The sequence below is a fragment of the Macrotis lagotis genome, chromosome 4 (genome assembly GCF_037893015.1).
Source record: "Macrotis lagotis isolate mMagLag1 chromosome 4, bilby.v1.9.chrom.fasta, whole genome shotgun sequence".
NCBI lineage: Eukaryota > Metazoa > Chordata > Mammalia > Peramelemorphia > Peramelidae > Macrotis > Macrotis lagotis.
Window position 1 is genome coordinate 223,096,441 of NC_133661.1, and position 14,424 is coordinate 223,110,864.

The 14,424-nt window shown below is 36.4% G+C and overlaps 1 protein-coding gene across 2 annotated transcripts in view; it reads right to left on the bottom strand.

Moving 5' to 3' along the window:
- Positions 1–14,424, bottom strand: part of ITPK1 (inositol-tetrakisphosphate 1-kinase) — a 359,936-nt gene that overhangs the window by 13,065 nt on the left and 332,447 nt on the right. For both annotated transcript variants that reach the window (XM_074235440.1, XM_074235439.1), the window contains 2 exons: positions 5,831–5,898; positions 373–535 (listed from right to left, as the gene is read on the bottom strand). In XM_074235440.1, coding sequence (XP_074091541.1) covers positions 373–535; positions 5,831–5,898 — 231 coding nt within the window. The remainder of the gene's footprint in view (positions 1–372; positions 536–5,830; positions 5,899–14,424) is intronic.

The following is a 14,424-nucleotide window of genomic DNA, read 5'->3' on the forward strand; positions in this document are numbered from 1 at the left end:
GTATAATTAAAGACTTCAGTATAGTACAAACATGACTTTTATATGCACTGGGAAACAAAAAAAATCCATGTGACTTTCTTAATTATAATATTTGCTTTATTATTGTGATAGTCTGGAACTGGACTAATAAAATCACAGAGGTATGCCTGTACTAGTTCTGCCTCTTAGTATCTGTGTGACTGGACAAATCTGGATCTCCACTTCTAAATCTAAGTCACTTCTGCTCTTTAGAACTCACTTTCCCCATCTATGAAATGAAAGAACTGAATAAGATGATTAATAAGACTTCCTCCAGGTCTAAGGGGTAAAGAGAATGATGTTCTGTTAACTAGCTAAAGAGTCCATGACTTTGGCAAGCTCAGCAACTTTTACCTGGGAATGCGTTGACATCAATTACTGCATGCTGTCCGGTCTGATTGTTGATAATGATGTCGATCCCAAACAGGGATACACCAAGTGCTTGCCGAAGGGCCTTGGATATCTCCCTGATGACTTCATCTGAGGGTTTCTCAAACACGCCTTCTATTTTGTCCAGCTACCAAAAAGAAATAAAAAATTCAACTGTGATGTACCTCGAAACATTCAGCTGTTTTGAACAAAAGAGGAGGATACTGAATTTTCAACTGGATTTACATCTTCATCTATGCCTTCCAAGGGCTCATGATCTGCTTATTTAAATTATCTTCACTCGTCAAGATATGCTCAAATCCCACTTCTACTTGTAAAGTCTTCCCTGATTATTCCAGTCTTATAGAAGTATAACTCTTAATTTTTTTATATCCAGGGAAAAAAGTACCTGAGGCAAGAACAGCAAGAAAATATCTTCAAATAAGTTTTCTGAAGATATTAAATTCAGAAAGTAGAGAAAAAAGAGATTATAGTACAATGACACATGTTGGCAAAGAATATGGGATAGTATTAGGCAAATAATGAAATAATAACAAAACACCAAAAAGAAACCTAGAAAGTAAAGTTCTAGGTAAAAACCAGAAGCTTGGGGCACCTAGATGGCGCAGTGGATAAAGCACCAGCCCTGGAGTCAGGAGTACCTGGGTTCAAATCTGGCCTCAGACACTTAATAATTACCTAGCTGTGTGGCCTTGGGCAAGCCATTTAACCCCATTTGCCTTGCAAAAAACCTAAAAAAACCCAAAAAAACAGAAGCTTTTTATAGGCACAGGTAATTTTTTTAAAGTTTTTTGCAAGGCAAATGGGGTTAAGTGACTTGCCCAAGGCCACACAGCTAGGTAATTATTAAGTGTCTGAGGCCGGATTTGAACCCAGGTACTCCTGACTCCAGGGCTGGTGCTTTATCCACTGCGCCACCTAGCTGCCCCCAAACCATGAACTTTTGATGAATTTTGATATAAAAGCTGAACTCAAAATCTTCTCAAAGAGAGTGGATTTTAGACTTCTGGATCATAGCGTATTTATTTAATAAAGAACCACAAAATCACAAAACTGGAAGCTAACTTAAGAGATCAAATGGTTCAATATGATTTCTCTGATGAGAAAACAAACCTAGAAATTTAGGTAACTTGCATAAGTTCACACAATTCTAGAATGAACTGAATGATGAAATGATGGAAACTGAGCTGGAAGTGCTTGAAGAGATCTATGAGAAGCACGAAAGATAACAATTTGAGTCAAGGGATCTGGTTTTAATTTATAATTTGTATGAGATTGGTAGTTACTTAACCTCTCTAGGTATCTGATAATGAGGTGAATAGAGCACTAAGCCTGAGATCAGGAGAACTAAAGTTCAAATTCAACCTCCAATAATTCATAGCTGTGAGACGTTTGGCCAAGTCAATTTCTGTATGTCTTAGTTTCTTCAAATGAGGATGACAGCACCTACTCTACAGGGTTGTTGTGAAGGTCAAATGAGATAATACTTGTAAAAAGAACTTAACTCATAGCAGGCACTAGATAATGTTTATTGCTCTTCTCCCTGTTCCTCTCCTCCACACCCCCAATCAAATGAGAAAGGTGGAAGAGATAATCTGTAAGTACACTGTTCTACATAAACCTATGTCTGATTCTATGTGTAATTATTAGTGAGTTCTCTGGCATATCAAATTTCTATTCTTACTTCTTCCACCTGCTGAACTTCATTTAACTCTAAAGTCAAACAGACCTAGCCTGTCTCTAGACATTCACCTTTTCTATGCATGCTTCTCTTCTCTCCCTTAATAGAATACAAAGTTAGGGGCAGCTAGGTGGCGCAGTGGATAAAGCACCAGCCCTGGAGTCAGGAGTAACTGGGTTCAAATCCGGTCTCAGACACTTAATAATTACCTAGCTGTGTGGCCTTGGGCAAGCCTTACAAAAAAAAAAAAAATCTAAAAAAATAAAATAAAAAAAAAGAATACAAAGTTCATGGTGGCCCAGGATCATATCTTATATTTCTTTTGTATTTTTTAACAGGGCTGTGGCAAAATGTTAGCATCTTTGAGTTCCTTCCTGCCCAAAGAATATGAAGCATGATGAGTTAAAAGATGTAACACATCTAAAATGAAAAGAGGATTTGGAATACCACATGGCTGCATCTTTTAGAGAAAGGTATTTGAACACAAAAAGGATATTTTAACACATTTAATTAGGGATTCCTAAACTACCTACTTTACATTCAGGAGTCAACGCTCCTTGTTCTAAGCTTGAGACCTGGCTACAAGTCAATAGAAACTACTTCACATGTGTATATATGTAAGTCACATGACAGCTCTCACCTCAACAATACCTTGCTGATCTTGATCTTTGCGCCCAAAAATGTTCTCATAAACACATGTATACTTTCAAAATAAGGTGTGTGTGTGTGTGTGTGTATATGTATGTATGTATGTATATGTCATCAGCGTTCTGAGCTACAAGTGTCTTGTGGCATTAATAATTTATCTCTTGGACTAACCTCAACAAAGTGCAGATCAAATATTTTGTCCTAATGGAACTAGCTCAATCAAGAGTAAGCTGTGAGATTTAAAAAAAAAAAAACAACAGAAAAAGAAAAAGAAAATCTTACCCTACTGCCCATGTATGTGCACACTGGAGATTATAAAACAGGACAATAAATTATTTCTAAAAGTGTCTTTCATGCAACAAGCAAGTTAATTTTCATAAATTGCTTTTTTCTTCTTATTTATTAATATAAAATATTTATTAATATTCTATTAATCATATTATTTCATTAACTAAGGGAACTAGATGGTACAGTGGATAGTGTTGGTCTTGGAGTTAGGCAGATCTCAGGCATTTACTAGCTGTGTATCCCTGGGCAACTCACTTAAGCCTGTCTGCCTCAGTTTCCTCATCTGTGAAATGATATGGAGAAGGAAAGGATAAACCACTCTAGTGTCTTTGCCAAGAAAACCTCAAAAGAAATGACCCAAATGGGGTAATGAAGAGTCGGCCATGACTGTAACAATCAGCAACAAAAAGTTTATTAACAATCACAATACCTCACATTTCTATAGAATTTAATGGTTTACCAAGTACTTTTTCTGACAAAAATCCTATAATGCAGATATTGTGAATATTATTTTGTTGTTATTTTATAGCCATTTTTCAGTCTTATCCAACTCTTGGCAGTTGTTAGCTTTATCCTGATCTTTCTGATTTATGGCTAGAGAGACAGCCCCCACCCCCCCAGCAATGGAGGACACAGTCAGAAATCATAGTAATTCTCACCACCTGAACCAGAGACAGAGAGACCTCTGTGAATGTGTTCCATAGGGGTCCTGTGGGTGACACTTTTAGAGCTGTCTCATATGGCAAAGGCAACAGGTGATTTCCTTTCACTTGTCTATTTTTAAATACTGTGAATCATAAGGGATTTCTAAGGAGAAAACCAGCAGCAGCAGGGTAGCAACCCATCTTTCAGAAGGGAAGAGGAAGATATCTGTGTGAGAGGCCAGCACTGCCCATCGAATTTGTGATCAGTCCTTATTGCAGTCTGTATTCCCAAACAACTACTAAGCTACTGCAGCCCTCTAGAGTACAAGAGGTGAACAGAACCAGACAGCAGAAGAATCAGATGTTTGAAGCTGAGAGAAACCTAAGAACACAATCTCAAAAAACCCTGAAAACAGACAATTACAATCACAGCATGACACCTTCAAAGGATTTCAGAGATGTTATGGAGGCAATGCTTTCATTTGAGAGAAAGAAACAGGGTCCTGGAGAGATTTATGAAGTTTGTTTGGAGTCATATAGCTATGATGTAGAAGGGCAACAATTTGCTATTTTCCAATTGCTTTGGATTTTACAACAAAGAGGGGAAAAGACATGACAATAACATGAACTATGTCCAATTCTATAATCTCTGTAACTCTTGTGTGCTTTGAAATTCTGCTAAATTTGAAATACACACAGTCAAAATAAAAAGATTGGGGGTAGATAGGAGTTATGTAAAAGGATTAAGACAAAATGATCACATGCTATTTCTAGCAAAACAAGCTTTAGCAAGGAGCATGAATAATGGGGTGAGAGATGACTTGGCAATGTCAACAAGTAAGCCGAATTCTGGGGAATTAATTCTAAATCCAAGAATCCCTTATAATACAAGGTACTTTAAAGCTTATAAAATACTTCTTCATTAAAATATTGTGGGGATAGGAACGCCAAGACTATACAGAAAAGGAAATTGAGGCATACAGAAGCACAATAGATGAGAGTGAAGACAGCAAGAACTAAGTTCAAATCTAGTCTCAGAAACTTACTAGGTGTGTAACTAAGCAATTCATTTAACCTCTGTCTCAATTTCTTCATAAAATGAGGATAATAATAACATCAATTCCTGAAGTTTGTCATGAGGATAAAATGAAACACATACTAAAGCTTTATACAGTGTCTATTATTATTATGTATATTATTATTGTTATTACCATTACCAATTTAGAGTTGGGACTTAAGTTCTGTCTTCTAATTCAAGAATGTGTTCTCTCTTTTAACAACATATAACATGCTAGCTGCCTTAAAATCATCTTGTCAGTTACAACTTAGGCCTGTTTGGCAAGAAGACTCAAAAGCATCATGTAGTATTTGATTTCTACCTCTTAGGCATTTATCATGTTTTCATAGTTTTTAAACTCTGCATTTAAACTCCATAGTTCCTTCTTTGTATATGGATGGTATTTTCTATCACAAGTCTTTTTAGAATTGTCTTTGGTTATTTATTGTATTACTGAAATGAGCAAGTCTATGATAGTTATCATAGTTAAATAAGCAAGTCTATCATAGAGTATCACAAAAGATGTTTTATATATTCTTTTTCCTCCTTAAGCTTTTTCCCCCCATTTCAATTTGCTTCTTCTTTTACAACATGATTAATATGGATATGTTTAGCATAGTTACCCAGGTATAAACTATATTAGATTGCTTCTGTTGGGGGGGGGGGAGAAAAATGAAACTCAAAACCTTGCAAAAAAAAAAGACATTAAAAACTATCCTCACATGTAGTTGAAAAAAATAAATTAAAAAATTACTCTGTGGCTCAGACAGAAAAGCAATTCAAAATCTTCCAGCAGAAGTACCCCTAACTCTATGTATCTATAGATGCAGATATATAGATATATTTTCTCCTTTTTCTTTCCCAGGTTCTCCATTATTGTTCCTTGCAGATACTTCATAATGTCTGGACATTGTTGTTGGCAGAAAGTTCAAAGCATATAATAAAACCAATTTTAAATTGAGACTGTCTTGCAATTAATCTTAACTTCCCACATGAGCATTTAATTTTCTGAACTATATCCTAGAACATGTACTCCACACATTTAAAAACAGGAGATCATTTAGGTGCAAGCTTAATTGCAGTGGTAGAAAGGCGGGTACTTACTGCTGTCAGGACAGAAGATGACTCTGGTTTTGACACATTGTGACTGTTGAAGAATATTGATTCTCTGTCTGAAATCAACAAAAAAAGGGCAAAGAAAAGGATCAGAGTCAGTGACTTTTTGTCAATGCTTTACCAGTTGGCTCTACACTTACCATCAGGGGGCAGCACTACCTAGGCAATCCTGAAGACCAGTCAACTTGACAGGGTCCCTGGTTGAAAAGTCGGTCACTAAGTCATTATTAACCGACCATTCTTGGAAAAATGAAATCCTCCTAAACCCCAATGAGAAGACCACTTTTTCCTACGCTAAGGATTTACTGGATTTTTCCAAGTAAGATATGCTTACTTTTTTTTTTGAAATAGGCTTTAAAAGTAAAAATGAAAATCTCATTGAACTCCCCCTCACTTTACACATTAGGAAACTAAAGGCAGAAGTTAAGCAAAATTTTCAAGGTTACAAAGTGGTCTGCAGTAGAACTAGATTCAAACAAAGGTCCTCTGGGTTCTAATACCAGGGCTTCCTATCTGAGATAATGTTATCAAAAGGACCATTTTATTTACTTATTTATGGGGGGGGGTGTTCTGTTTTGTTTTTGCAAGGTAGTGGGGTTAAGTGACTTGCCGAAGGTCATACAGCCAGATAATTATTAAGTGTTTGAGACCAAATTTGTACTTAGGGTCCTCCTGACTCCAGGGCCAATATTCTATCCACTGTACCACCTAGCTGCCCTAAAAGGACCATTTTAAATGAATTTCATCATCAGTCATTTATCATATTTGCTTTAGTTTTCCTACTTGCCACATTACATTTCTTTAGTCAGGTTTTTCCACTGTCAAACTTGTAGGACTACATTCTATTTGCAAATACATTATAGAAACATGAGGTGGTATTACTGTCATTTAGGTATAAACCAGGAAAAACAAACAAACACAATACAGGCTTTGAAAAGCATAAAATCAAGATCCCCAAATCACTGATGTTTGTATGGGAAAGACCACTCACACATGACAAGCAATACACAGACAACAAGCCAAGCTCTGCCCCTGCTCTATTTATCTATCCCTTCCCTCCTTTCTTGGTTTTTGAACTAGTAACCCAAGACTCAACAAGATAGATATAGGCAGAAGGCTTAGGGCATAAATTGGATAGCCAAGAGGAGCATGTATACCTCTATACCTATGTATAAATCATATTAGGTTCTCATCCCTCCTGCCCCCATAAGCCTTCAACATCAGAAATTTAAAACTAAATGCTGTTTATTATGTAATGATCAATCTCCAGCAAAGAGAGGAAGGGAGGCTTCCTTTCATATATTCCCTCTGCAATATAATGGTTGATTGGGAAGTTATTTACATTCTCACCTAAGTCAGCTTCTTGCCCTTCCTCCCATAGTCATTGCACACTAAGGACTTTTTTGTGTCTGGGCTGGCAAAATGATTTGTAGGTAAATGATTTAGATTCATGCCAAGCTCAGTCTGGAGATGTACCTGGTATACTTCTCGCTAGCCGAGCTTCAAGGCCCATGGTTGCCTTAGCATTCCTGACTTTCCTCTGGCTCTCTCCAGAGCCATTTCGAACCGAGGGCATGAAAGATGGTCCAGGAGGGCTGTCTGTTGGGCTGTCTGAGAAAAATAAAAACCCTACAGGGCAAGCACAGACAATATGTCCCAGCATCTTCCAGACCTTTGCATTCTTCAACAGGCCATAGACCTAGAAGGTCAGGAAGCACTGACACAAGAATATAACCATTGTATAAAATATGTACATTTTTATTCTCATTAACTCTCTGCAGAAGGCAGGGCAAGGGTTATAATTCCCATATTACAAATGGGAGAATGAGACCAAATGATAGGTGAAGGTCAAAAAGTATAATTATTGTTAGAGAAAGTAATTCTCCAGACTTATAGAGTAAGCTTTCCATTATATGCAACTCTCCTTGAACCACTATATGAAGATGTAGTTCTTACCCTTCTCCCTTGTTCATTCCAACATCCCCAGGGAATCTTTATTTTCTGAAGGCTAGGGATCCATACATCTAATTACCCATCAGAGAATATAGTAGAGAATATCCTTAACTACAAGAAGTCTAGATTATATGCTATTCATGAACTCATGACCCAGAGGGAAAATCAAATTAACAATAGGTAACAAAATATGTGAACTTTCTATAGGTAGCCAAATAATATTACCTCAATTTGCAAAAAAGTGAAACAGTTAGGTAAAGGCATTGCTGATGCTCATGACTGAGGAAACAGAGAATGTTAGAGTGAGAAGGAAACTTTGAGATCAGATGAAGAAATAATGAAGTGAAGCATGTTTTGAAGTGTAAAGATGATGATGATGACAGGAATATAAAGTAAGTCAAATGACAATCAATGGGAGAAATCTAAAGTTTTTAGTTTGGAGAAGAGAAAACTTGTAGCCAGGAGGGGGCAGAGATGTACAGGCATGATGGCAATCCATAAGACTAAAGAGTTGTCATATGGGAGGATTGTATTTATTCTATTGTATTTATTCTATTAATCACAAAGGGTGACTAATAGGAGTTATAGAGGGGCAGACTCTGATATCATATAAAGGACAATGTCCTAACAAGGAAAGCAGAAAAAGTAAAATGGGTATCTTCAGTATTTTCTACTCAGAAGGATACAACATAGAGATAAATTATTAATAGAACTAATGTGAAGACAGAGAAATAACTAAAAATTAGATGAATTTGGGGGTAGATTCAAGATAGGTTCTTTGAAGAAAAATAATCATTCTAAGAAAAATAGGAGGACACCTTGTGAAAATATGCTGAGGAGGGAAGAGAGGAAAAATCAAGTTTAGGGAAGAGTCTAATGATTTGGATAGAATGGAGAGTAATGTGAAATAAGGCTAGAAAAGCAGATTGAAGTCAAGAAAATGGGAGCCACTGAAGGTTTCTGAACAGAGTAATATGATCAAATCCTTAGCAGGATTATTTGGGCAGTTTGGGGGACTATGGATGGGAGAAGGGAAAGACTGGTGCAGAGACCACTCAGGAGGCTACAATTCAATAAAACAGTTACTCTGTCATTTGTTAACTACATCACCCTGGACAGTATCACCCTGGTTTCCAAAGTTCATTCTAATTCCAAAATCCTATGATTATATAAAGAGATAGGCATCATTGGTGGCTAGGTGGCGCAGTGGATAAAGCACCAGCCCTGGAGTCAGGAGTACCTGGGTTCAAATCCAGTCTCAGACACTTAATAATTACCTAAATGTGTGGCCTTGGGCAAGCCACTTAACCCCATTGCCTAGCAAAAACCTAAAAAGAGCGAGAACGAGAGAGAGAGAGAGAGAGAGAGAGAGAGAGATAGGCATCATTACAAAATCAACATGAATGTACCTGCCAAACACTTCATAAACTAAAATGGTAATGTCATCTATTCTACTGATACTCAGGAATGTGAATTCCTTTTAAATGCTTTAAAAAATTAAATTAAATTAATTAAAATTTTAAAATTCCAAATTCTCTTCTTTCTTCCATCTTCTCCCTCACTCACTGAGAAGGCAAGATATACAATAAATAACCATATATGTATGTGTGTATATGTAATATATGTGTAAATATATAATAATAAATACATAAATATATAAAGTCATGTAAAATCTATTCCACATTAACTATGGGTTTTTCTTAAAGGCAAAAAAAATATTGTCTCCCCCACTTGAATGTGAGTTTCCTTGAGGGAAACTTAGCACTGGACCTACATCTAGTAAAAGCTTAATGAATCCTTGCTACTGCTGATGATAATAGCTCATATTCATTAGTGTTAATATTTCGGTGTTCCCAGACTCTCACAGAACATTTAGCTAGACAGAACTGAATCTTCTTTCTGTATTTTTGCCTCAATCTTTTCTCTTGCTGCTACCATATTGGTACCACTGTCCTTGAAGGAGCTTTAAGTCCCTCTGCAAATTCTCTGGACAGAAAAATGGAGAGCAATAGAAAAGCAAATGTGCAGAAAAAGAAAGATGTTATAGTCCCATTTTACAGATGAGAAACCAATATCCAGAGAAGGAAATAAAGACTTGTCAAAAAAAGAGGAGAGAAATAGATAAATAAGAAGCAGGATGCATAATGTTTTATATATGTTCCACCCTCTGGGGCAGTGAGTTTTCAACAGAGAACCTCAGGACCTAAATTCTAATCAGGTTTAATTAAAAATTTATTTTAAAAAGTACTACTGTGGAGAATATAATACACAATCCCAGTCATTAAGCTTCCTGATCATGAACAAATAAGGATTCCTTGAAACAAACAGTAGTTTCAGCAGCTATATTTAACATGTAGGCCTATTTACATTAAGCCTTGCCAACGGTTGGGAGTTTTCAGCACAGGTATAAATGAAGGTTACTTCATTCCCCAAATTCTACAATCTCACATTTGTCTAGTGTACCTTCCCCCATTCAGGGTCCATGTTGTTGTTGTAGTAAGATGTGTCACACAAAAGGCAGTGGTAATAATAAATAAAAAGGAAAGTTTGGGGATGAGTCAAACTTGATTTGATTGGTACAAGGTATTCTCAGGGAGGAATTTCCTTCTACCAATGCAGATCAATATCTTCTCAGCAACTTGAGAGTCACACTTCCAGTGGGCCAAAGATAGGACTAGAACCCAGTTCTCCAGGACTCTGAGAAGTCCATTATAGCATACCTGCCTCTGCTCAAATCTGCTCAGCAAAATCAGTTTAAAGGGTGAGTTCTGCCTTGTGTTTTTCACTGGGCAAAGGTAAATACACACACACACACACACACACACACACACACACACTGTAGACAGAAATTAATATTCACAGATAACTATTATAATATAGGCACGTACAAAGTTAAGGACTATTTAACTTGATACTATTTAAAATTAGGAAGAAAAAGAAGTTAGGCATGATCTAATAGGGGGTAGTTAGGTGGCGCAGTAGATAGAGCACCAGCCCTGGACACAGGAGTACCTGAGTTCAAATGCGGCCTCAGACACTTAATAATTGCCTAGTTGTGTGTGATCTTGGGCAAGTCACTTAACCCCATTGCCTTGCAACCCCCCCCCCAAAAGAATGATCTAGCATAGAATTCAAATTGGTTTTTTTTTAAAAGGAGTATTGTATGCTTAGAAATCCATATTTTAAAAGTATCATTATTAAGAATTGATTCAAGTGTCTTCCAATGACATTTGGAAGCATACAAGCACAAAATCAGATCAAAGTGGCTGACTGCTTTAATTGGGGCTAGCTAATAAGGCACATACACAGACACACATTTTTTTAAACTAAAAGTCTTAGCCAGTCTACTGTCACCAGGGACACAATTTCATTATGTAAGATCTTGTCCAAACTCATTTTGTAGAGAGAAGTGAATGAGAAAAAGGTATTCTCATTGACCAAGGTACTCTACCTTTGCTCAGAACAAAGTGTTCAAAATAATATAAGTGGTTTTCTTTGTAAACTTATGGATTTTTACACATGTAACTATATTATCCTGAAATAATAGGCCTAGAACTTTCACCAGACTGCTAAAGGGATCTAGATCCATAACACTAAAAAAGAGAAGATAGAAAGGAAGATAATTCTATGAGCTTGTCTTAGAATGAAATGTCCTGATGTGTATCTAGCACAGGGTTGGTGTGTGTGTGTGTGTGTGTGTGTGTGTGTGTGTGTGTGTGTGTGTGAAGAATATGATCATTTTCATTTGTCTCTCTCTCCCTCTGCCACCCCCTCATCAAGTTTATAAATTGATGACAACTTGGTAATAGTTATGGCTAAAAGAATAGTTTAAAACTACAGAGAGCCAACATACACAGAATCTCAGTTAATTAAAGGAGACTTAATCAGGCAGGATTGCACTGAATTGTGAATAACATTACTTCCCTGGATAGCTATCACTTCCAATAGTGATAGGCATCTTAAGAAAAAGATCAAATTTCTGTAAATTTGTGAGGCCTTTGACAAAACCAAAGCTTTCCTTGAGAAGGGGGGAATGTGAGGGTACACAGGGAAAGGAGAATAAAAAGAACCTCCACCTTTTTAACTGATACTGTGCTATCAGTCACGTGTTCAGTCAATAAGCATTTATTCAATGCCTATTTTGTTCCAGTCACATAAATGCTGGGAAGGAGAAGGGAGTCAGTGAGGAACTTGGCACCTTCTTTTCAGCTTTTATCCTTAAAGAGGTCAAAATGTGTCAGGCAGCACTTGGACTCAAATCTTCAAAATCCTAAGATTAGAACTAACAACTACTACTTTCACCACCACCATTACTGCTACTTCTACAACAATAATGATAACAAAAATGATGGTGATAATGATGATTGATATTACTTTTATGATATATATTATATTGTGCTTACTATATATCAGACTTCTAGGTACCATTTGTAAATATGAAATAACTTTACTGCTATTGTCTCAGAAAAATACAAACATAATGTGCATGAATATAGATGTATTAGTAAGCTGATTATGTTTGGCATATTTGGAAATATGAAAGCCTAGAAGGAGAAAAAGAACCACTAAAAATAAAGTTTATCCCTTTTCCTCTTGAATTTCAGTAGCCTCACCTCCCTATCTACTCCTTATTTTTCCATTTCTTTTATTCATATGTCTGGCCCTAGAGAATCAGACTTGGGCAGGCATAGGGAGGAGGATTCTTGAGCAGATATGAAGAGAAGGCTATTTCATAGCAGTGAAGTGTCTGGGTTTCTGTATATGTTGCTGAAGAAAAGGATCATCCAAGAAAGGAAAAATGAGGTGATTATAAGTGGGAGTTAAGAGAGTCTGAGGTGGGGATCAAGAACATAGGGACAGGAAGTTCCAATGGGATGGAATCTAAAGGCTTAGAAAGATGCATCTGTTAAGAAAAAACAAGTGGAATGTTCCGGTTAGATATCCCTTTAAAAGTAACATAACAGTTATCTCTAAAGCAAGTATACTATCTTGTTTTGCTTCTTTTATATACAGAACTTAAATGAATATAGATCTCTTCAATTCAGTCAACACACAGATGATTAATATAAACAATAGCTAGCATTTATACAGAACTTTAAGGTTAACGAAGTGCTTTACAAATATTGTTTCATTTAATTCTCACAAGAATTAAGGTGCTATAATCCTCACTTTACATAGATGAGGAAACTGAGGCGAACAGAGGTGAAGTGAATTGTCCAAGGTCATACACACCTACCAATTATCTAAGGTTAGACTGATATAAATTCAGGTTTTTCTGACTGCAGGATCCAATGCTACTTTTGGTTATGATTACCTTAGTTTAATAGACTGACACAATTGGTCTAACCCAACAATGATTAAATGAGCAGGTACATAATTCCTGTTCTTAGAGAACTTAAAATCTAGAAGGGAGATATGATATCTATTCAGTCAACCAAGGACTCTGCTAAATTTCTCCTGCAGCTCTAAATGTGTGAACTTTTATTTAGTCCACTGCAAGTATGGTACTTATGATGTGGGCTTTCCCCCACTGAAGTACTACTAATTTAATACATTTATTAACTCAAAGATCACTTAATCTACAAAGTTTTCCATGAATACCAGCCCCTTTATTACTTGTCAGAAACTATTAATTCCTTAGAATTTGCATAAAAAATTTTGTTTTACATTTTGAGAATTGATATATATACAACATAAGATGTATAATTATTTGTGTTTTCATTTTATCTTCCATCTAGATTTTAAGTTCCACGAAGGCAGGGACTATGAGTACCTTACCTAAACCTTGTATTTCTTCTCAGTGTCTAGTACAGAACTCTGCAAACAGTAGACATTTAATAAATATTTCAAATCAAAGAGTGTCACAATTTTAATGGATCCCAGACCAGAGGTCACATAGTTCCTCCAGTTCATAACTGAACAAGAAACCCATACATTATTTCTCCCAAGTGGCTGACAATCTCTTCTTACAGAGAGCCAATTAAAAAAACAAAAACAAAACCAACCACCTCAATCAACTTGTGAATCTCTACGTTATGAAGTTTTCCTTCTTACCTTATTATTCCTTCCCAAGCACTCATGATACCACTTGAGAACTAGCAGCTCTGGACTCCTTGCTCTCCCTTAAACAAGATACTGCATCTCTTGGGTCTAGGCCTTTTCTCTGGCTGGCCACCATGTCTCCTTATCACCATCTCCTGGATTCCTCCAAGTCTTAGCTAAAATCCCATACCCTTCCTAATTCTCTTTAATTCAAATGCCTTCCCTCTATTCATTATCTCCAATTTATCCTGAATATAGCTCATATGTAGTTTGTACAAAGTTCTTTGTGTACATCTCTCCTCCATTAGACTAGGAACACTTTGAGAGAGACTGTTTTTTGCCTATCTTTGTATCTCCAGAGCTTAACATAGTGCCTGTACATAGCAAGCAGCCACTTAATAATGCTTGCTGCTGACTTAGAGCTATCTGCTGCAAGGGAGTTTATATACCTGAAGTTGTATACACACCAAAGAAATCATACATCTAAACTTCAAATAGGTAAATATGTGAAAAGACTGGATTGTTATTACCAAGTTCACTTGGGAGTCATCTTCCTGTCCCTGGAATCTTTTAAAGATCAATTTTTA